Raw genomic sequence first — 24,173 nt, forward strand, 5'->3', positions numbered from 1 at the left:
TCAGTAGAAAGACAATACATGATTACATGTACCATCTTCTTGCTTAGTACAGGTGTCAGAGATTATGGGGAGAATGGGGTTAGGAGGGAGAGATAGATCAGCCATGATTGAATGGCGGAGTAGACACGATGAGCCGAATGGCCCAATTCTATTATCATTTATGACCTTATGACCTTGCAATCGAGCCATTCACTGTGTACAGATACATGATAAGTGAATAACGTTTAGTTAAAGATAAAGCCAGAAAGGCTGATCACAGATAGTTCAAGGGTCACCAATGAGGTAGATAGTAGTTCAGGACTGCTCACTAGTTGTGGTAGGATGGTTCTTTTGCTCGATTACAGCTGGGAAGAAACTGTCCGTGAATCTGGAGGTGTGCAATTTGTGAGACACAACCTCCCATGTCCCAAGGGTCTCGACCTGAAACGTCACCTATTCCTTTTCTCCGGAGATCCTGCCTGACCCACTGAGTTACTCCAGCATTGTGTGTCCATCTCCCATGTACAAAACCATGCTGACTCTCCCTAATCAGCCCATGTATATCTCAGCATGCATATCTCAGAATATCCCGTATTTACCGACGGCTCATAAATCTACTCCTCGCCCGAGGGGTGACCGACCAGGACCTACCTCGGAGATACCGCTCACGGCCACTCGTGGTGGGAGGTCAAGCCGCTGCGCTTCCTCTCACTGCGTTCCTTCTGAAGCCTCTCCAGCTCCGCCTCGTACATCATCTCCTGAATCAGATACTTCTCTCGCCTCATCCGGTCACGCAGATTCTTGGGCAGATCGGGGATCATGTAAGCAATCAGGGTCTTGATGGAGAACACCAAGTGCTGGAGTGGATAAAACATTAACAACCTCGTCAGCGAACGGCTCATCAGCCGGCACAGTGGCGCAGCGGTAGAGTTGCTGCCTTACACCGCCAGAGACCCGAGTTCGATCCTGACTACGGGTGCTGTCTGTGTGGAGTTTGTACGTTCTCCCTGTGACCGCATGGGTTTTCTCTGGGTGCTTCAGTTTCCTTCCACACTTTAAATACCTCCAGGTTTGTAAGCTAATCCGCTTCTATAAAACTGTAAATTGTTCCTAGTGTGTAGGGTAGTGGTAGTGTGAGGGTGATCACTGGTCAGCATGGCTGGGGGGCCTTTTCCTGTACTGCATCTCTAAAGCCTAAAGGGCCCGTCCCACGAGCATCCAAACCGGAAGCGGGGGCCACGTGGAGGTCGAGTGATCCCCGTACAGGGCCTGTCGCACCAGCATGCGACTGCATGCGGCGAGCGCAACCAAACCGTACGAGTTGACGTGAAGTTCGAGCGAAGTCCGCGGGAAGTTCGCGCTAGACGTACGCCGTCAAGACGCTGCGTATGGCGTCAGGACGCTGCGTACGGCGTCGAGACGCTGTGCACGCCCGTCGAGGAGGTGCATGCGGCCTCAATGCGGCTGCGAGCCGGCAGGCCGTTGCCGCGCGGAATTTTTGGACAGTGTCAGTTTTTCGGAGCCCCGCGCGATGTCGGGACCAGCTCCGCACAACTCCATACGGCTCTGGTGATCGAAGTGGGACCGGCCCCGCGAGGCCGTACGGCTCAAGCGACCACGTTAGGTCGCGCTTGCCGCATGTAGTCGCATGCTCGTGGGACAGGCCCTTAAAGGAGAGGGTTGATGAAGAGTTTGTTAGCTATGATATGGGAGGGGGGAAGGGCTACACCACAAAGTGAAAAAGGTTCAAACATAGGCCTCTGCTGGAGCAACTCAGCGGTTCAGGCAGCATCTTTGGAGAACAAGGATAGGTGACGTGTTCAAAAGGGAACTGCAGATGCTGGAATATCGAAGGTACACAAAATTGCTGGAGGAACTCAGCGGGTGCAGCAGCATCTATGGAGCGAAGGAAATAGGCGACGTTTCGGGCCGAAACCCTTCTTCAGATGTTCTGGGTCTGGGGGGGGGGGGGGGGGGGGGGGGGGGGGTGGTGCAGTTGATAGACACAAAGGTTAGAGATTAAAATAGAAGGTGTGAGACGGAAGGATTTGAAGAGGTTGCAAATTTTGATACCAGAGGAAGGAATGTTGGTGGAGGGGGTGGGAGAAGTAAGAAAGGTCCAGACGAGACACAGGGGAAGGGAGAAAGGCGAGGTGGAGGTGGGGGGGAGGGGGGAGGGTGTTACAGGGAGAGGATTGTTAGAGGTTAAGGTTAAAAAATGACTTGCAGCCCGGACAATGTCAGCACTATTGGCAAACTTTAAGTTCATAATCCAAAGTTGTTGCAAGTTAAACATTGTCCCCTATCTGAGCAATAGTCTGAAGAAAGGTCCTGACCAGAATGAGCCCAGGAATGAGTAGGTTAACCTATGATGAGCGTTTGTCGGCACTGGGCCTGTACTCGTTGGAGTTTAGAAGAATGAGGGGGGACCTCATTGAAACATACAGAAGAGTGAAAGGCTTGGATAGAGTGGATGTGGAGAGGATGTTTCCACTAGTGGGAGAGTCTAGGACTAGAAGTCACAGCCTCAGAATTAAATGACGTTCTTTTAGGAAGGAGATGAGGAGAAATTTATTTCGCCAGAGGGTGGTGAATCTGTGGAATTCTTTGCCACAGAAGGCTGGGGAGGTTGTCAGTGGATATTTTTAAGGCAGAGATAGATAGATTCTTGATTAGTGCAGGTGTCAGAGGTTATGGGGAGAAGGCAGGAGAATGAGGCTAGGGGGGGGGAGAGAGATAAATCAGCCATGATTGAATGCCGGAGTAGACTTAATGGGTCGAATGGCCTAATTCTACACCTATTTCCTATGACCTTATGAGAAACGTCACCCATCCACGTTCTCCAGAGATGCTGCCTGACCCGCTGAGTTACTCCAGCACATGTGTGTCCTTTTCCATGTCCCAGATTGACCAGGGTTGAGCTCTGGAAGCTGCTTACCTCAAACACAATGATGAAAGCCAGGCGAGCTGCCAGCACGTGCCAGAACTGGAGAGTGTAGGTGTAGGCCTCTTTGGAGTATGGAGGCTCCCTGTAGTCACGGTACCTGCAAACGGGCAAACACTGGTGTTGGCATGCTCGCCAATCAAATCAGATAATACTAAACATAAATACAATCAAGCCAAACTCAAGTACAATATGTAGAGCAAAAGGGAAGATATAGAGTGCAGAATATAGTTCTCAGCATTGTAGTGCATCAGTTCCATAGTCAAAGTCCAATGTGCGCAATGGGGTTTAGGTGAATCTGGCAGTACCCAAGCTTACGGAAGGACCGTTCAGAAGCCTGATAACAGAGGGGGAGAAGCTTTTACCTAGTCTGGTGGTGCACACTTTCAAGCTTCTGTAACTTTTGCCCAACAGGAGCTGGGAGATTCAAAAGCTTGAAAGCGTGCACCATTAGACTCAAACTGACAGGAGTGGGAAGACGGAAGAATGACCAGGGTGGGACAAGTCTTTGATGATGTTGGCTGCATTCCCGAGGCACCATGAAGTGTAGATGGAGTCAATGGTTTTACAGGACAAGAGGACATATGCAGGTAAATGAGACTAACCCAGTATGCCCACTGGTCAGCATGAACAAACATAGAAACATAGAAAATAGGTGCAGGAGTAGGCCATTTGGCCCTTCGAGCCGGCACCGCCATTCAATATGATCATGGCTGATCATCCAACTCGGTATCCTGTACCTGCCTTCTCTCCATACCCCCTGATCCCTTTAGCCACATCTAACTCCCTCTTAAATATAGCCAATGAACTGGCCTCAACTACCTTCTGTGGCAGAGAATTCCAGAGATTCACCACTCTCTGTGTGAAGAATATTTTCCTCATCTCGGTCCTTAAGTACTGGGATGCAGCCTATCTGGCACTGGGGATTTATCGGCCTTTAATCCATTCAATTTACCTAACACCACTTCCCGGCTAACCTGGATTTCACTCAGTTCCTCCATCTCATTTGACCCCCGGTCCCCTGCTATTTCCGGCAGATTATTCATGTCTTCCTTAGTGAGGACGGAACCAAAGTAGTTATTCAATTGGTCTGCCATGTCCTTGTTCCCCATGATCAATTCACCTGTTTCTGACTGCAAGGGACCTACATTTGTTTTAACTAATCTTTTTCCTCTTCACATATCTTTAAAAACCTTTGCAGTCAGTTTTTATGTTCCCTGCCAGTTTTCTTTCATAATCTATTTTTCCTTTCCTAATTAAGCCCTTTGGGCCAAGATGGGCTGAAGCGCCTTGTTTACTGCACAGCTCTATGAATATCTAAATCCCCAGTGCAACCTCCTACACTTGGATGTGTGAAGAGGCCTTCCTCACCAAGATGACGGATCTCAAAGAGAAGGCTAGGGCAGCACGGTGGTGCAGCAGTGGAGTTGCTGCCTCACAGCACCAGAGACCCGGGATCACCCTGACTACTGGTGTTGGCTGCATGCGGTTTATATGTTCTCTCTGTGACCATGTGTTTTTTTTCTGGGTGCTCCGGTTTCCTCCCACATTGTGAAGACCTGCAGGTTTTGTAGGTTAATTGGCTTCGGTAAATTGTCCCTCGAGTATCGGATAGTGCGAGTGTGAATGGGTGATTGATGGTTGGCACGGGCTCGGTGGGCTGCAGGGCGCATCCCTGCTGAATCGATAAAACTAACAACTAAACGGCTGCACAAACTAAAGGTGAGGAGTCGCCGTGAGTTGAGTGAGGAGGACGGTGAGCTCTCACCTGCAGTACTTGACCTCCGAGCCAAAGGCGGCCGTTCCGTTGGACAGAGGCTGGGAGCGCGGTTCAAAGTCGGACACCAGGAAGACGGAGAGGCTAGCGTTCACATAACCCACCATACACCTGGGAAGGAGCAGGCAGACAATGCAATGATTCAACGATACTTCATTGTCACATGTACCGAGGTACAGTGAAAGTCTTTGTTTTTGCCCACAACACACAAAGTACAAACGTCACCACGTTTCTGGTGACGACAAAGTTACAAAAGCACGGTGACGCAGCGGCGGACTTGTTGCCTCACAGCGCCAGAGACCCGGGTTTGATCCTGACTACGGGTGCTGCCTGTACGGAGTTTGTACTTTCCCACTGTGACCTGCTTGGATTTTCTAAGAGATCTTTGGTTTCCTCCCGCACTCCAAAGACGTACAGGATAACGTACAATAGTGGCCAGAAGTTGGGAAGTCTATGATTATGTTGAAACTACCAGCACTAGTTTACGTCATGCCTGTATGTTAATTGGCTTGGTATGAATGTAAATTGTCCCAAGTGTAGGACAGTGTTAATGTGCAGAGGTTGCTGGTCGGTGTAGACTTGGTGGGCCGAAGAGCCTGTTACCGCACTGTATCTCTAAACTAAACTATTCTTTGGGATTTTGTTGGTCCCGCTTTGTTCTCAGTGGTTTCCGTGCTGTATGACTCCATGAGCAAGTTTAACGTGCAGGTTAAGCATAGACTCACCTTTCCTCTGCAATTCCTTGCCCAGCACAAGGTCCGTACTTGAAGGCGTACACCAAGCGGGGGATGAAGTCGGAGGTGACAGCGATGACGAAGGCGTTGGTAATGACCGACAACACCCCGATGCTCTCCAGAATGTCGTACCAGATCCCTGGGACATGTGAGACATACACAGCTCAGACCCCTCACCACCTGGCCCACCCATCCACCACAACCCCAGCCCACCTCCCGCCGCTTGCCACTGCATCCCCTCACCACCCCTGGCCTCCCACTGCCCACAGGCCAACCTTCGGCGCCCGCCGACACAGTATCGACGCACCAAGGACGAAATGCTGAGGGTTTTATAAGGCACTGGTCAGACCGCATTTGGAGGGCTGCGAGCAGTTTAGGGCCCCATATCTGAGGAGAGGTAACGCTGGCGTTGGCAAAGGTCCAGAGGAGGTTTACAAGGCTGATCCCAGGAACGATTGGTTTAACGTATGCACTGAGCGTATACTCGCTGAAGTATGCATGGATGCGGGGAGGGCCTCATTGAAACTCACCGTTTAATGAAAGGCCTAGAAATAGTGGATGTGTAGAGGATGTTTCGTGTGCTAGGACCAGAGGGCACAGCCTCAGAATAAAAGGACCTTTTAGAATGGGAATTTTGAAGGAGGAATTTATTTCGCCAGAGGATGGTGAAGGTGTGGAATTTATCGCCACACACAGTAATGGAGGCCAAGTCATTGGATATTTTTTTAAATGGAGATTGATTAATACGGGCGTCAAATGTTGCGGGGAGAAGGCAGGAGAATGAGGTCGAGAGGAAAAGACAGATCAGCCAGGATCGATTGGTGGAGCAGACTTGATGGGCCGAATGCCCTAATTTTGCTCCTATGACTTGTGAAGTCATGACAGTCTCAGAGGCTACCCTTCATTGGGCAAAGGGCTTGGAGGTCCTAGAGGCTATTCGGCCCATCGAGAGCCTGTCAGCTTGCAGTTGTACAGGGTCTTGGTGAGACCACACTTGGAGAATTGCGTACAGTTTTGGTCTCCTAATCTGAGGAAAGACATTCTTGCCATAGAGGGAGTACAGAGAAGGTTCACCAGACTGATTCCTGGGATGTCAGGACTTTCATATGAAGAAAGACTGGATAGACTCGGCTTGTAATCGTTAGAATTTAGAAGATTGAGGGGGGATTTATAAAAACGTACAAAATTCTTAAGAGGTTGGACAGGCTAGATGCAGGAAGATTGTTCCCGATGTTGGAGAAGTCCAGAACAAGGGGTCACAGTTTAAGGATAAGGGGGAAATCTTTGGGGGGAAATCTTTTAGGACCGAGATGAGAAAAACATTTTTTCACACAGAGAATGGTGAATCTCTGGAATTCTCTGCCACAGCAGGTAGTTGAGGCCAGTTCATTGGCTATATTTAAGAGGGAGTTAGATGTGGCCCTTGTGGCTAAAGGGATCAGGGGGTATGGAGAGAAGGCAGGTACAGGATACTGAGTTGGATGATCAGCCATGATCATATTGAATGGCGGTGCAGGCTCGAAGGACCGAATGGCCTACTCCTGCACCTATTTTCTATGTTTCTATGTAAGTGTATTCCAGCCATACTCTTTTCCACACCTTCTGCTGCAGTTTTCCATTACAACTTCCCAGCTCCTTTCTGAAAGCAGCCTTACACACTGATGCACGTTAGTAATCAGGAGCCATGCTGTAGTTGAAGGTCACATATTTTTTTTTAAAAATCCAGACTCTGGAGAACTTTTCAAAAGTTAAAATATTGTGAGAAATGTTAGGTTAAATGCAGTGTATTTTTCCCCGAGGGTAGGGGAATCCAGAACCAGAGGACTAGGGTTTTATGTAGAGGGAGAAAGATTTAATCGGAACCAGAGGGGCAACCTTTTGTACACAGGGGATGGTGGATATATGGAACGAGCTGCCAGAGCAGGTAGTTGAGGCAGACACTATAACAACATTTAAAAGATATTTGTACAGATGCATGGATAGGAAAGGTTTGGAGGGATGTGGGACTAGTGTTGCTGGGGCAACTTGGTCAGTATGGACGAGTTGGGCTGAAGGGCCCGTTTCTGTGCGGTATGACTCTTGTGACTAGGTCTATGATGGAGAGACACACACACTTGTCATTAGTTAATCCAAATAGTTTTGCCTAAATGTAGCTGTGGATGTGTATGCCACTTCACACCCAGCATGTTGCAATGAGGGGGACTTTGTTCACTTTTGTTCGATTGCTGCTATCCAGAGGAACAAAAAGCACAAATATTCTGTTGTAAAGTGACCAAGTGAGGAGATGCCCAACGTCCATTCCACCTACTCCACGCGGCCTCGGAAAGCAGCCTCGTCGGGTGGGATTAGTGTAGATAGAGCACCTTAGTCGGTCTGGGCGAGTTGGGCCGAAGGACCTGTGCCCGTGGTGTGTGACTCTGTGACTAAGCCGCAGGGGGTAGTGCGGTTGCCTTGCGTGTCCAGTGATCTCAATTCAACGCCTGACCTGCGGCACTGTTTGTGTGACCCCGTCATCACCCGTTGAGTTACCCAGCGCGGGAGGTATTCAACGTTCGGCCGACCCTCACCAATGTCCTTTGCTCTGGAAGCCAGGGGTCTCCTCCACTGCGTGACAAACTTGTACGCGTCTAGCCGGATCTCGATGATGTTGTTGATCAAGGCGAGGAGAGGGGCCAGGGGGAATGCGGCCACAAATATCGTCGTGAATCCAAACTGAATAACTGGAAGGGGAGAGAGAAACATAGAAACATAGAAAATAGGTGCAAGAGGAGGCCATTTGGCCCTTCGAGCCAGCACCGCCATTCATTGTGATCATGGCTGATCATCCCCTATCAATAACTCGTGCCTGCCTTCTCCCCATATCCCTTGACTCCACTAGCCCCTAGAGCTCTATCTAACTCTCTCTTAAATCCATCCAGTGATTTGGCCTCCACTGTGGCAGGGAATTCCATAAATTCACAACTCTCTGGGTGAAAAAGTTTTTTCTCACTTCAGTCTTAAATGACCTCCCCTTTATTCTAAGACTGTGGCCCCTGGTTCTGGACTCGCCCAACATTGGAAAATTTTTTCCTGCATCTAGCTTGTCCAGTCCTTTTATAATTGTATATGTTTCTATAAGATCACCCTTCATCCTTCTAAACTCCAGTGAATAGAAGAGAGAGAGAGGAGTCAACCACAGTGAATCCATGACATGGCAGCTCGCAACGCACCACACAGCGGTGAACATCTGAAGCGTACTTACTCATCTCCAAATATTCATCAAACATGCCGTAGGTGTTCATGGGCTGTAGGTTGTAATCCTTCTCCCACTGAGGGAAGGAAGACTTTCTGGGATCGTGGTGATCTTGCCTCAACTTTCTGTTTGTCATCCAGTTCTGAATCATCCTTTGGCAGAAGAGAAACAGGCCTCATTATGTACGCTCCCCCACGACTGGTGAGATGATCAAAACCTCCAGATCCCTGTGTGTGTCACCTCCCCCAGCCAGAACCACCCCCTTAATTACATAAAGTGCCGGAGGAACTCAGCGGCTCAGGCAGCATCCCAGGAGGACTACGCCATGTTCGTAAATTCATAACTTCATCGGTTATAGGAGCGCAATGAGGCCACTTTTGCCCATCGAGTCTACTCCACCATCCACTCGTGGGTGTTCCATCTTTCTCCTCTCGACCCCATTGTCCTGCCTTCTCCCCGTAATTCCCGACTAATCCAGAATTTGCTTTCAAGAGATGCTGCCTGACCCGCTGAGTTACTCCAGCACTTTGTGTTCTGTGCCAGATTCCAGCATCTACTGTTCATTGTCCATGTTCCCCCTTAATTAAAACTGGCACAATTCTGTCAAATTAACCCATGTTAAAAGCCTGGTCAAAGGGATGGTTTTACAGAAGCACCTCAAGAAGGAGAAGGGGGAGACAGAGGTTTTGGCAAGCCCACGGAGAGTTTGACCCCAGTCTGCTGAAGGTTTTTGTTTTGTTTTTTGGGGACACAGCATGGAACCAAGACTTTCAGCGTCCACTACTTCTATCTTACACACAAGGATCAATTTTCCATTGTAGATTAATTAGCTTTGGTAAATTACTCATAAATTCATAAGTTCATTGAACTTATGAACAATTTACCCAAAGCCAATTAACCTACAAACCTGTACGCCTTTGGAGTGTGGGAGGAAACCGGACCACCTGGAGAAAACCCACACAGTAACAGGGAGAACATGCAAACTCCACACAGACAGCACCCGAGGTCAGGATCAATCCCGGGTCTCTGGTGCTGTGGGGCAGCAGCTCTATTCGCTGTGCTGCCCAGATTTAGTTGGGGTTGTAACAGCAGTAATTAAAATTTCAGGATAGACCGGCCGACAGTGATTGGAACCCAGTGTAAACCTGTCTACAGTGATTGTAGCCCAGGATAAACCAGTCTACAGTGCGTCAACCCAGGATAGACCGGCCTACAGTGAGTGTAGTACCGGATAGACCGGCCTACAGTGAGTAAACCAGCAAAAACCAGCCTACAGTGGGCGTTACCAGGAGAAACTGTTTGACCAACCATTGCCCAGAGTGCAAGTGAATTATTAAGTTTCATATTTGGCAAAATTCAAAGGCAGCAGGAGGTTAATGGGGGATGCTGAGAAAAGACACTAACCAGAGTTTTCCAAAAACCTTTTTGAGAGCGCGCTGGAACCTGGCGGCAACAGAAAGAGAGGGAGAGAGAGAAAGAGAGATAGAGTTTGTGTGAGAGAGAGAGAGCCTGGGATGGAGAGACAAGAGCATGCAAATGACACGATTATTTGCTCGTGGAGATGATGGAACGTTTTCACAGTGAACGCTGCTCTCTCCGTCTGCAAATCGGGAGCCAGGGATAGGAGACTAAGAAATATAGAAAGGGTAGATCTGAGTAGCAATCTCCAACTGATGGGCTGAATGGCCTTTGCAGATGTGTTTAACGGCTGCCGTGCCTTGTCGGGATTCCGTTTCTAAACATCTCTGCTCCTATCTCCCTACCCGAGACCCAACTCTTTGACCAAGCCTTTAGCCAGCCTGCCAATATCAGGCGTTTTTCTTCGATGAGCTTTGTGAAGGCATATACAGTACCTATTAAACCTCTTGGGGGTGCTAAATAAACGCAATTACTGCACTTCTTATTCCTTATCTTTCGCTTTCGTTTCGGGGGACTATTAGTGGACTATTTCCACCTCTGCCACACAACCTGTCCTTTGAGCTCTGGACCTCACCCACATCCCTGGGAAAATGGATACTCCCCATGCCACCAGCTCCGCCATCACGTGTGGGCACGTGTCCAGGGAGGGCATGATCTGCCTACTGTAACTCCAACTCTCTACTCTGCCACCTGTACCTCACCCAAGAGCTGGAAAACATGTCCCACCAGATTCAGGAAATGCTTCTTCCCCATTGCCATCAAACTACTGACCAGTCCTCCCAGAAGCTAAGGTGTAATCCCAATCTTCCAACCTACCTCATTGCAGCCCTTCACTTTTTCTCGGTAACTGTAACGCTATTCTTCACTCTGGTATTTTTCTCTTTGCACTATGTGTTATACTTGTGTGTGGCTTGAATGCATTCATGTATAGCATGCTCTGACTGGCTAGCACACTTACAAAGCATTGCACTGTATCTCGGTACACCTGGCAATAATAACCCATTATCAATCACTTTAGACTTGAGAGATACAGCAAGGAAACAGGCCCTTAAGCCCATCAGACCAGCGATCACCCCCGTACACTAGCACTGTCCTACACACTAGGGATGAATTACATTTTTTTTTCTTTTTTTTTTTAAAGGAAGCCAATTGACCTATAAACCTGTACGTACTTGGAGGGAGGGAGGAAACCGTGTCCATGCAGTATCTCTAAATTAAACCTCTGGAGCAGGGAATTCTAAATGTCCGTGATGCCCCAGGCACAGAAAATACTCCTCGTCTCCGTTTCCAATGGCCTGCCTCTTCTTCCAAGTCCCTTTAATGCCCGTGTCCCTCTGTCACAGCCCACTGGCTGCAACTGCTTAGCTATCTCGGGTGGAGAATTCCAGCAGCTCGCCACGCTATCAGTGAAGATGATACTCTGCATGGCCTGAATGGCAAAGTTCTTGCTTTGAGACCATGAGACACAAGGAACTGCAGATGCTGGAATCTTGATCCAAACCACAAAGTGCTGGAGGAACTCAGTGGGTCAGGCAGCTTCTCGTGGAGAGAATGGACAGATGACGTTTCTGGTCGGGACCCTTCAAACCCGAAACGTCGTTTGGCCAAACCCTCCAATGGATGGTGCCTGACTCACTGGCTTCCTCCATCACTTTGTGTTTTGCTTTGGGACTGTGACCCTGGATCTGGACATCAGACCCAGGGGTCAACACCCTCCCTGTGCCTAGCTGGAATGCCACTGGACATTTTGCTTGGTAGTTAGAACGTCCTACATTCAGATGATGGAATATCTGAGGAGGACTGTCGAGTTTACGGAGTGAGGTGGTTTAATTGTGAACACTGGACTCCTTCGAGGATGGGTGGGGGCAAACAAGATCAGGCTCACGTGGAACACACAGTAGGTCAGGCAGTGTCTGTGGAGACAGAGACAGATCTGATGTTTCAGTGCAGGTCACAGAGGGTTCTGAGTGAGGTAGAGACTTCTGATCCATTACTTACTCACTTGCCACCTTCCCCACGCCGAAACTCATTGGCACAGCAATAGAGTTGCTGCCTTACGGTGCCAGAGACCCAAGCTCAATCCTGACTATGGTTGCTGTCTGTGCGGAGTTTGCACGTTCTACCTGTGACCGCATGGGTTTTCTCCAGGTGCTCCGATTTCCTCCCACACTACAAAGACGTACAGGTTTGTAGGTTAATTGGCTTTGGTAAATTGTAAATTGTCCCTAGTGTGTAGGATAGTGCTAGATTGTGGGCCAGCGCAGATTCGGTGGGTCTAAGGGCCTGTTTCCGGATTGTATCTCTAAACTAAACGTCTCCCAATGCGGGAACGCCGTGTTACTCTTGTGGACATCCCAGAGCGAGACCCCTACACTTGTGGAGGCATCTTGACCATTCAGTTGGCCCAACTGGGAAACAGCCCACACGGAGACGGGATCTGAGGGTCGGTCGGGAGAGGGGGAGGGGGCTGGAGGAGACACCAACGCTTGCCCGGACGCGACGCCTTTACTCACGGGTAGCCGAGCTCGATGATGTTATTCCAGACCTGCTTCAGCACCATGATGGTTCCCATTTGCACGCAGAGGTCAATGATGCAACCACTCGGATGACACTGTGGATGGGACAAAGAGCAGAGGGTGAGGTGGGTGAGAAGGGGGCCGTGTTACAGAGCCGTGGACCCCAGCGCTGCCAAGCTACCGCTCAATGGGTTGCATGTCAGACGGTCGCAAGTTCAAATCCAACACCTGGGGCTGGAACAAAACACAAACCGCTGGAGGAACTCAGCGGGTCAGGCAGTGTCTGCGGACGGAAAGGCCAGACAACGTTTCAGGTTCGGGACCCTTCAGTCTCAAATGGCCTGATACTTCGCCTGTCATTCAGTCTGAAGGCGGGTCCCGACCCGAAACATCATCTGTCCAATTTCCTCCAGAGTTCCTCCAGCACTTTGGGTTTTGTTTTGTTCAATATTGCCACATCTGCAGTCTCTGGCACCTCCTAGGCTTGGAGTCCGTACGCCAAGCAGATACTCCTGGTGAGGCACCAATATATCAGGGACAGCACCTTGCAACTGGGGTCAGCAACATCAAAGTCTTCTTGTGTGGTCAGAAGATTAATGGAGACCCACACCTCACGCTGACCAACACTCATCCGTTAATCAACCCAACTGGAGCAGAATAGAACATCAAACAGTAGTGTGTGAAGGAACTGCAGACGCAGGTTTAAACCACCGATAGACACAAAATGCTGGAGTAACTCAGCAGGACAGGCAGCATCTCCGGAGAGAAGGAATGGGTAACGTTTCGGGTCGAGCGACCTGAAACGTCACCCATTCCTTCTCTCCAGAGACGCTGCCTATCCCGCTGAGTTACTCCAGCATTTTGTGTCTACCAAACAGTACAGCACAGCACAGGAACTTGCCCTTCGGCCCACAATGTCCATGCCGAACATGATGCCAAGTTATACTAATCTCCTCTGTCTGCACGTGATCCATGTTCCTACATTCTCTGCATATCCATGTGTTTATCCAAAAGCCTCAAACGCCACTATCGTATCTGCCTCCACCACCACCTCTGGCAGCGAGTTCCTGGCCCCCACTACCCTCTATGTAAAAAATAAATTGCCCCGCACATGTCTTTTAAGCATTTCCCCTTTCACCTTAAAGCTATGCCTTTTAACCTTTGACATTTCCTCCCTTCGAGACCCGAGGACTATTTTTAATCAAACTTTAATAGACTATCTTGCACCAACGCCATTCCCTTTATCCTGCATCAGTACACTGTGGATGGCTCGATTGTAATCATGTATAGTCTTTCAGCTGACGGGTTAGCATGCATCAAAAGCTTTATTACACTTGACAATAAACTAAACTAAAGAAACATTCCGACTGTCCACCGTGGCTATGCCTTTCATAATCTATATTACTAAAAGTCTGATCTTGACCGCTTTTGGCTCGCTGTGCTGCGATTTCCAAGAGAACGCCGCCACCTATGGCCGTCATTTTTGGCCACCTCGCTCAGAGCACCCCTCCCCCTTCCGGGACCGGAGGATTTTTCCCATGATGAAAAATCAGAGATATATTAATGTTTTTAAATAATTTGCCATTCTCTCTGCTGCCCTGCTGGAGGGAGGGGGAGGGACTATAAAACCAGGAAGTGGTGTGCCTCACTCAGTCTCTGCAAGATGGAGGAAGCCAGAGGTTCACGTCTCTCTGAGCTCTAAATAACACTGAACACATGTCTACTCAACTGTGAGTGCCCTTAATGTGGTTTGAAAATGAAAATATGGTTGGGTTGAAGTAACAACGCACTGCTAATGGCTCTTTGGGTTGTTGAAGTAACAATGCACTGCTAATGGCTCTTTGGGTTGCTGAAGTGAAAATGCACTGCTAATGGCTCTTTGGGTTGCTGAAATGGAAATGCACTGCTATAATGGCTCTTTGGGTTGCTGAAGTGAAAATGCACTGCTAATGGCTCTTTGGGTTGAAGAAGTGAAAATGCACTGCTAATGGCTCTTTGGGTTGAAGCGAAAATGCACTGCTAATGGCTCTTTGGGTTGAAGCGAAAACGCACTGCAAGTGGTTGTTTGGGGGGGTTTTGGGTTGAAGTGAAAATGTACTGCAAATGGTTGTTTGGCTAAACTTGACAACTTCCAGTTTGTACTATATTGATTTTAGGTAAAACACTACTACTTATGGCTGTGATTTTGCCCATCTTACTCAGTCCCCCTCTGCTGGTCAGGTGCAGAGGATTCTTCCCATCAATGAAAAATAAAAGTGTTATTAGTGGTTAAAAAATGTTGAGAATCTCTCTCCTGTCAATCATGCCATGAAGGCCACACCTTTTCCGGTGGAAGGGGGAGGGATTATAAAACCCAGAAGTGTGGGTGTGGCTCAGTCTCTGTATGATGGGGAGGGAGAGGTCACAACTCTATCTGAGCTGTGAATCAACTGAACACACTGAATGTCTACTGAACTGTGAGTGTGGTGTTTTGTGTGGTTTTATGGTAGTTTCACCTTGCTTGAAATGGTATGAAACTGCATTTGAATGTGGTGGCCTTGCACCCTGCATGAAATGGTATGAAACTACATTTGAATGTGGTGTTGTTGCACCCTGCATGAAATGGTATGAAACTGCATTTGAATTTGGTGGCCTTGCACCCTCCTTGAATGGTAAGAAACTGCACTTGAATTGGTGGCCTTACACCCTGCTTGAAATGGAATTTCAAGGAATAACCGTGAGTCAACTGCCAGCACACCAGCCGTGTGAGCTGCCAGCACATCAGGCTTGAGGGACTGAACTGCCACCCCAAGAATCCATTTGGCCCACAATGTCCATACTAGCCCTCTGGAGATCATTAGCCCCTGCAGCCAACAACACCCATACCAGCTCTCCAGAAAGCCCCCCAGCACTCCAGGTTGAAGATTCTTCCTTAGAAATGCACTTGCAGCATTCGCAATTCTACTCCATCAGGGGGTATTTCTGACAGTGTTGCACCCCCACAACAGCCTGGGGAGCCGAGCACAAGCCCCAAACCCAGCAGAATGCAGGCCAGAATGCAGCGGGACCACGTTCCACTCTGCATGCAGCCTCACCTCTTCCAGCCGCCACCTGTCCAGCACACGCAGGTACGATCCGGGACGCCCGGTCAGCCTGAGATTGAAGCGGAGACACCAGTGAATGCAGCACGTCACAGACACGTTCTTACCCCACGCACGACTCCCTCAGAGAGCCGGAGGAGCGAGGATGGAGTCATATATCCAGCCACATCATCAACTACCTGCAACATGCTCACCAGAATCCAAGCAGGACCTGCTCCCATCTGCCCTTCACCTGTCGCAGTGGTCCCCATCATCACCTCCCTTGCACGCCGGTCAGTGCCCCCACTTATACCCCCAGCCTATGACGCCCAACTCACCATTGGTTTGCCCGGGCCCTTTTATTGCTTGGAGCGGCATGGTGACGCAGTGATGGAGTTGCTACCTTACAGGGTCAGAGACTCAGGTTCGAATCTGACCACGGGTGCTGTCTGTACGGAGTTTGTACGTTCTCCCCATGATCCGGGTGCTCCGGTTTCCTCCCACATTCATGGTCGGCATGGATGTGTTGGGCTGAAGGGCCTGTTTCCATGCCGTATGACCATGACATCCTGCAGCTGGGCGACCAGAACTACACACAGTACTCCCAACTTTTGTGCTCAAGAAGGCAAGCGTGCCAAAGGCTGCCCACCACATTTTCTGCCTGACTCGCCACTTGGAGTTAAGAGACCCCTGGATCTGAAGAATGGGGGTCTGAACTTCTCCTCCATTCCAAACCACGAATCACAACAGATGCCTCTCTCTCTCTCTCTCCCTCCCTCCCTCTTTCTGGGGCAAAGTGGACGGGATATACCTTCCCAGGAGGAAGGCGATGTAGAACGTGGAGCTGTTCAGATTAACAAACTGGAACAGGAACATCTTGAGTGTGAAACTGCTCTCCCATTCCAACTCTGTCCTGGGCTGTTCTGCAAGAGAACGAGAGGGAGTGATGGTAAATTTGTCGTACACTTTCCCACACCGCGAGATGAACCACCTCTTACACCTGCCCTTCAATTAAGCCGAGCCAAAAACGCCGCAGGTGCTGAAAGTCCAAAAACAAAAACAGAACATGCAGGAAACCGTCAGCACGCCAGGCAGCCTCTGCGGAGAGAGATGCAGAGGGAACGTTGATGAGAGGCCCAGTGGGCGGCACAGTGGCGCAGCAGTAGAGCCGCTGCCTCAGTGCCAGAGTTCGATCATGACTACGAGTGCTGTCTGTGCAGAGTTTGCACATTCTCCCTGTGACCACGTGGGTTTTCTCCGGGTGCTCCAGTTTCTTCCCACACTCCAACGACGTGCAGGTTTGTAGGTTAATTGGATTCCGTAAATTGTCCCTAGTGTGCAGGGTAGTGCTAGTGTACCGGTGATTGTTGGTCGGCGTGGACTCGGTGGGCCGAAAGGTCCGTTTCCACACTGTATTTCTAAAGTCAAAGACATAAAGTTACAGACTCACCTAAGTTGGTCAGCAAGAGTGCCACCTTCTCGTATAGCTGGAAAATAGATTCATACAGTGAGTCATGGGTGCACAGGGTTTTAACTTTAACGTTTCACAGGTCTCAAAGGTCTTTTATTGTCACATGTACCGATTAAGGTACAGTGATATGTGAAATACGGAAAAAAAGCAACAAGACACACAAATACATGAAAGTTAACAAACATCCACCACAGCAGATTCCCCACATTCCTCACTGTGATGGAAGGCAAAAAAGTCCAATCTTTTTCCTCTTACTTTACATACATGGCATTACCTACAACCAGGAGCAGTTAGAGTCAAGGAGTCATACAGCACAGTAATAAGCCCTTCGGCCCAACTCGTCCATGCTGACCAAGATGCCCCATATACACTAGTTTGGACCTTATTGCTCTGAACCTTTCCTGTCCATGTACATGTCCAAATGTCTTTTAAATAAACAATAGACAATAGACAATAGGTGCAGGAGTAGGCCATTCGGCCCATCGATCACATTCAATGTGATCATGGCTGATCATCCCCAATCAGTATCCCATTCCTGCCTTCTCCCCATATCCCCTGACTCCGCTATTTATAAGAGCCCTATCTAGCTCTCTTGAAAGCATCCAGAGAACCTGCCTCCACCGCCCTCTGAGGCAGAGAATTCCACAGACTCACCACTCTCTGTGAGAAAAAGTGTTTCCTCGTCTCCATTCTAAATGGCTTACTCCTTATTCTTAAATGTTGTTATAGTTTAGACAGAGGCCATTCAGCCTTCAACTTTTTCCTATTTTGCCATAGTAAAGCTGAAGCTCCCTAATTCAAACTGCAGCCCCCAACTATTCCTGGGGACAATTCAAACTCAATCATGCACACGCATCGACTTAGCGTCCTTACCCCTCGCGTGCAGGAGCCCGAAGATCGCAACACTCCGAGTGAAAGTATTTATTCTGATCTTTGTCATAAACAGATCTACACTTACACTAGTCCCACCTGCCGGCCTTTGGCCCATATCCCTTCAACCGTTCCCATCCATGAAACAAAGTCCCAGACTGCCCAACTTCACCCTATAGCTCAAACACTCGAGTTCTGGCAACATCCTCGTAAATCTTTTCTGCACTCTCTCCAGCGTGATGGCTTGATAGCAGGGTGACCAAAATTGAACACAACATTCAATAAAGTGCAGCCTCGCCAATGCCTTGTACAACTGTAGCAAAACGTCCCGACTTCTAGACTCATTACCCTGACTGATCAAGGCCAATGTGCCGAAAGCCTACTTCACTACCCCAATAATCTTTTACTTTAAATCTCTTCCTGCAGCGGGGATGTGGCCTTTTCCTTGTCGTATATCCGTCTCCGTCTGCGCTGAGGCCTAATATCGTGGAGCTGGCGGCCTCCAACTGGAATCGACCTTGGGGGCTCCAGTGGCAGAGCCTGTGGACTCACCATCGTGAAGCTGGCTGACTTTGGAGGCTGTGGTGGCGCTGTGGCTGCGACCCGGCTTCGGAGCTTCGGAGTCGTCGGCCGCCTGCCCTGTGGACGGTAACATCGGGAGCTCGCAGGTCCCTTGTTGGTGACCGATTTTCGGGAGCTCCCGCAACAGCAGCTTCGTCCACTGGACTGGAGGGTAGCGGCTTCGTCCTCCCCGGGTCGCGGAGTTTGAATCGGCCCGTTCGCGGAGCTTGGAATCGACCGCGGGATTTACCATCACCCGGCGGGGGCTTCAACATCGAGAGCCTCGATTGCCTCAACGCAGCGGGAGAACAAGCAAGGAAGAGATAAGACTTTTTGCCTTCCATCACAGTGAGGAGGTGGCTGGAGATTCACTGTGATGGACGTTTGTGTGTTTTGGTGTTTTCTTTTTATGTCATGACTGCAAGGTACGCAATTTTGTTCAAACTATTGTATGAATGACAATAAAGGAAATTCAAATCAATCTATAACACTTTAATCATTCTACATTTCCTTGGTGATCATCTGCTTTGATCTGTCATTTTCACACCCTACCCTACCATATCTCTAGTCTCTCTCTCTCTCTCCCCTCAATCTGACCCTCAATCTGAAGAAGGGTCCCAATCTGAAACGTCACCATTCCTTCTCTCCAGTGATGCTGCCTGTCTCGCCGAGTTACTCCAGCATCTTTACGGGATCTACTTTTAGAGATCTGTACACCCATACTCCACGATCGCGCTATTCGCCACAGAGCCCTGCCGTTCACCGTGAAAAATCAAGTATTCGGGGGTCCTTCCATAGGATGGTTAATAGTGCTTTATTCAGACCTCAGAAGTTTTTTTTTTGTTTTTAAAAAAAAAAGAACTGGAATTCTGTTCCAGAAAAAACCTCATTGCTTTCTGCAGCTTAAAAGCTGCCTCAATATTGTCCACTGGTTTGTCCATCAGTTTAATGTTTACGTTTACGTTTGGTCTGGAAAGATTTATTGACGAGATAATTTGGGCAATGCAGTGACAACATGATTACAGCAGCCACACGATCATATTAAATTGAACATAAACCCACCATAATTTGTCTATTACAGAATGAGCCGCTGGTCGATAAAATCTCATTTACTTTCACACTCTCACTTTTCCCAAAACAGATTGAAACCAAATGAAATCTGGTTCCATTTAAACCTTTAAACAGCAGATTTACTGCAATCAACTTTACAGAAATCCTCAGCAAGGTTTTCAATAGAATCCAGTCAAACACATGTACAACGCATGGAACCCCATCCACACTCTGCAGAGACTGAAACATCGGATAGGGTGCAGAAGAGATCATGTTACCTGGGCTTGCGGGCTTGAGTTATAGGGAGAGGTTGGATCGGCTGGGACTTTTTCCTTTGGAGAGTCGGAGTCTGAGGGGTGACCTTGTGAGGTGTACAAGATCATGAGGGGCATGGATAAAGTGAACGGGCACTGTCTTTTTCCAAGGGTAGAGGATTTTAAAACTAGAGGGTACAGGCTTAAGGTGAGAGGGGAGAGATTTAAGAGGCATCTCAGGGGCAATATTTTCAGTCAGAGAGTTGTCCATATCTGGAACGAGCTGCCAGAGGACGCTAAAGAAGTGGATACAATTACGATTTTAAAAAGACATTTGGCCAGACATATGGATTGGAAGGTACACAAAAAAGCTGGAGAAACTCCGCGGGCGCAGCAGCATCTATGGAGCGAAGGAAAAAGGCAACGTTTCGGGCCGAAACCCTTCTTCAGAATGGATTGGAAAGGTTTGGAGGGATATTGGCCAAATGCGACCATGCCTGAATGCCAAATGGGTTGGCATGAACCAGGGGGACGAAGGGGCTGTTTTTCAGTACTATATAGCTCTGTGACTAACACCTGGGTCTGTGTTACTGCAGTGAGCACCTCTCTCCGCTGTGGGACTTACCAAGTTGAGGAGCATGATGATGCAGAAGTTGATAAACACCGCGGTTGCCGTGGTAGCGATCTGCGAGTTGTTGCGAATCAGCCCCCACTCGAAGGCGGCAAAGGTGCTGACAGTCACCACGCGGTAAATCACGATCCCAAACACAGCGACAATCACCACACAGATCTACAGAACCAACGCACAGACACGCCTGTCAGACCCGGAACACGGACCCGCGCGCCATAGAAACTTAGAAAGTAGGTGCAGGAGCCGGCCATTCAGCCCTTCGAGCCAGCAGCGTCATTCAATATGATCGTGGCAGATCATCCAAAATCAGTACCCTATTTCTGCTCTCTTCCCATATCCCTTCATTCCTTCAGCCCTAAGAGCTAAATCTAACTCTCTCTTGAACACATCCAGTGAATTGGCCTCCACTGCGTTATGTGGCAGAGAACTCCAGAGATCCACAATTCGCTGGCTGAAAAGGTTTATCCTCATGTATCAGACCCAGCGTGGCTCAAAGGCACTGAGTAAAGGTCTGCACCCAGAGGCCGGTGAATCTCTGGAACATTCCGTCTAGGAGGCCGAGCTGGCTGTAGATTTGTGAAGATTTGTGTGGATTTGCAAAGGAAGTCTTGGGAAGGATGCAAGGGTCCCAGTCACAGTTTATCCCAAACAGCTCCGTAACAGAGGACTCTGATTCACGGACTGTTCCCAGGGATACATTTGGAGACGGACATCAAGTGCTGCTGGAGGGTCATCAACTCTTTAGCCTGCCCAAAACTTGCTGATCTCCCAGCAGAGAGATGTCTGTCAGGGAATGTTGACGACTGACACGCTCCGGACTGCAGGGGTCCGTGTTGGGGAACGCACTGAAACTTGCCGGGCACGGCTGTGGTGAATAACAAAGAACATACTTGCCGAATAAAGTGTGATTCTGAGGGTTTCCTCTCACATCCCAAAGACGTGCAGGGATGTGGGAGGTTAATTGGCTTCTGTAAATTTTCACTAGTGTGTAGGATAGAACTAGTGTGCGGGGTGATCATTGGTCGGCGTGGGCCGAAGGGCCTGTTTCCATGCTTCTAATCTAATCTTAAGCACATGAGAGGCCAGCTGAGGGAGGGGACATGTTCTCTGGCATGGTATCAGACTGGGTAGGTTGAACAGCCACAGAAGGCTGTGGAGGCCAAGTCAATGGATATTTCTAAGGCAGAGATAGATAGATTTTTGATTAGTACGGGTGTCAGGGGTTATGGGGAGAAGGCAGGAGAATGGGGTTAAGAGGGAGAGATAGATCAGCCATGATTGAATGGTGGAGTAGACTTGATGGGCCGAATAGCCTAATTCTGTTCTTGTCACGTGATCATATGAACTGTACACCGTACCCCACCCCTTTGACTAACCATGAAGAATATTCCGGAAGCGGACACAATGATTCTGCTGCACTTGTCCGAGAAGGCTTGGTAAGGCTCGGCTTTTCCCGATATCGGGTTCACTCGCTCCTCCTTGGAGTATTTCGCCTCGAACTGCGGACGGATTTCCTCCTGTGGGGAGAAGGCAAGTCAACAGCAGGCGGCTGTGTGCAGGTTGGCCAGCGGGGCAAGGGCGGGCCAGGTACCTGCTGGGATGTGACCAAGGGCTGTGACTGGGGCAACAGTCAAGGACATGCAATCACCTACGCGGACAAATTTTCCAAGAGGTACCTCGGTCGTGATGCCCTTCCCAGTCCGATCGTCTGTTCAGTTTCCCCATCCCCCCTCTACTTTCAGTCTGAAGAAGGGTTCCCACCCGATATGTCACCCTTAATGCCCCTGTCCCACTTAGGAAACCTGAACGGAAACCTCTGGAGACTTTGTGCCCCACCCAAGGTTTCCGTGCAGTTCCCGGAGGTTGCAGGTGGTTGCCGGAGGTTGCAGGTAGTGGAAGCAAGTAGGGAGACTGACAAAAAACCTCCGGGAAGCACACGGAAACATTGGGTGGGGCGCAAAGTCTCCAGAGGTTTCCGTTCAGGTTTCCTAAGTGGGACAGGGGCATTACATTTTCTCCAGTGATGCTGCCTGACCTGTTGAGTTACTCCAGCAACTTGTGTCTATCTTCAGTATAAACCAGCATCTGCAGTATCTTCCCGCACCAATAGTTGGTACGTTGTCCAATCATAGTACTTTTATTGGCATTGGTTTATTAGTCATAGATTCATGGCCCTTCGGCCCATCTTGCCCACACTGGCCAACACGTCCCATCTACACTAGTCCCACCTGCCCGCATTTGGATCATATCCTTCAAAACTTTTCCGATCCATGTGCCTGTCCAAATGTTTCTGAAACGTTGTGCTAATACCTGCCTCAACTACCTCCTCTGGCAGCTTGTTCCTTACACCAACCACACTTTGTGTAAAAAAAAAGTTGCCCCTCAGGTTCCTATTAAATCTTTTCCCTCTCATCATAAACCTACTGTATGTATTCTGGTTCTTGATTCCCCTACCCTGGACAAAAGTATGTACATCAACCCTACCTCTTCCCAAGATAGACCCAAAAAGCTGGAGTAACTCAGCGGGTCAGGCAACAACTAGCAAAAAAGAATAGGTGATGTTTCGGGTGGCGACCCTTCTTCAGACTGAGAGTCGGGGAAAAGGGAAACGAGAGACATAGACGGTGATATAGAGGGGTGTAGAACAAATGAATGAAGAAGGGTCCTGACCCAAAACATCGTCTGTCCATTCCCTCCTCAAACTCTGCCTGACCCGCTGAGTTCCTCCAGCACTGTGTGTTTTTGCTAAAGACCTCAGCATCTGCGGTCTCTGGTGCCACCAGTCACTGACCTCTTCCTCTTCCCACTCTATCAGGTCCCAGTCGTAGGCGATGACAGCTTTCCTGCGCTTCCAGAACTCCAGGAAGACAGTGGCTGGGGATGAGAGAGAGAGAGAGAGGAGAGAGAGAGAGAGAGAGAGAGGAGGTGAAGGTCACAGAATTACTTGGCATAGGGCGCGCGGTTCTGGTCAACTGGACATTTTGCTAAATTGATTAACGTTATACAAATCAAGAAACAAGATGTTTATTTGGGTCGGCATGGTGGCGCAGCGGTAGAGTTCCTGCTTTACAGGGCCTGAGGCCAGGGTTTGATTCAGACTACGGGTGCTGTCTGTACAGAGTTTGTACATTCTCCCAGTGATCGCGTGGGCTTTCTCCAGGTGCTCCGGTTTCCTCCCACACTCCAAAGATGTAGAGGTTTGCAGGTTAATTGCCCGTGGTAAAATTGTACATTGTCCCAAATGTGTAGGATAGTGCTAGTGGAAGGGGTGATTGGCTGGTGGGCACAGACACGGTGTGCCGAAGTGCCTGTTTCTGCGCTGTCTCTAAAGTCAGTGGTAAAAACCAGGCCATGATTCATCAGAGATGTAAATGCCTTCGGTACCGCTGCACGGCACAGTGGGGTAGAGTTACTGCCTCACATCGCCAGAGATCCGGGTTCAAACCCAACCTCGGGTGCTGTCTGTGTGGAGTTTGCATGTTCTCCCTGTTACCGCATAGGTTTCCTCCCACATTCCATAGATGTGCAGGTTTGTAGGTTCATTGACCCTCTGTGAATTGCCCACGTGTGTAGGGAGTGGACAGGAAAGTGGGATAAAATGGAACTAGTGTGTACAGGTGATCAATGGTTGGCATGGACTCAATGGGCCTGTTTCCATGCTGTATATTTCAATCAA

The 24,173-nt window shown here is 49.1% G+C and overlaps 1 protein-coding gene across 5 annotated transcripts in view; it reads right to left on the reverse strand.

Moving 5' to 3' along the window:
• Window positions 1-630: 630 nt before the first annotated feature.
• The window catches only part of ano4 (anoctamin 4), a 79,420-nt gene continuing 55,877 nt past the window's right edge, over window positions 631-24,173 (reverse strand). For 2 of the 5 annotated variants that reach the window (XM_033037892.1, XM_033037890.1), the window contains 14 exons: window positions 23,289-23,371; window positions 21,874-22,014; window positions 20,492-20,656; window positions 17,111-17,147; window positions 16,472-16,583; window positions 15,676-15,733; window positions 12,599-12,696; window positions 10,071-10,109; window positions 8,676-8,818; window positions 8,002-8,154; window positions 5,426-5,573; window positions 4,692-4,811; window positions 2,918-3,023; window positions 637-836 (listed from right to left, as the gene is read on the reverse strand). In XM_033037892.1, the coding sequence (XP_032893783.1) occupies window positions 645-836; window positions 2,918-3,023; window positions 4,692-4,811; window positions 5,426-5,573; window positions 8,002-8,154; window positions 8,676-8,818; window positions 10,071-10,109; window positions 12,599-12,696; window positions 15,676-15,733; window positions 16,472-16,583; window positions 17,111-17,147; window positions 20,492-20,656; window positions 21,874-22,014; window positions 23,289-23,371 (1,595 nt within the window). In that variant the 3' untranslated portion in view covers window positions 637-644. Of the gene's footprint in view, window positions 837-2,917; window positions 3,024-4,691; window positions 4,812-5,425; window positions 5,574-8,001; window positions 8,155-8,675; window positions 8,819-10,070; window positions 10,110-12,598; window positions 12,697-15,675; window positions 15,734-16,471; window positions 16,584-17,110; window positions 17,148-20,491; window positions 20,657-21,873; window positions 22,015-23,288; window positions 23,372-24,173 lie in introns of all 5 variants that reach the window. The other 3 variants (XM_033037893.1, XM_033037891.1, XM_033037895.1) reach the window with 2 other exon arrangements.

Source organism: Amblyraja radiata, chromosome 19 (genome assembly GCF_010909765.2).
Source record: "Amblyraja radiata isolate CabotCenter1 chromosome 19, sAmbRad1.1.pri, whole genome shotgun sequence".
Classification (NCBI taxonomy): domain Eukaryota; kingdom Metazoa; phylum Chordata; class Chondrichthyes; order Rajiformes; family Rajidae; genus Amblyraja; species Amblyraja radiata.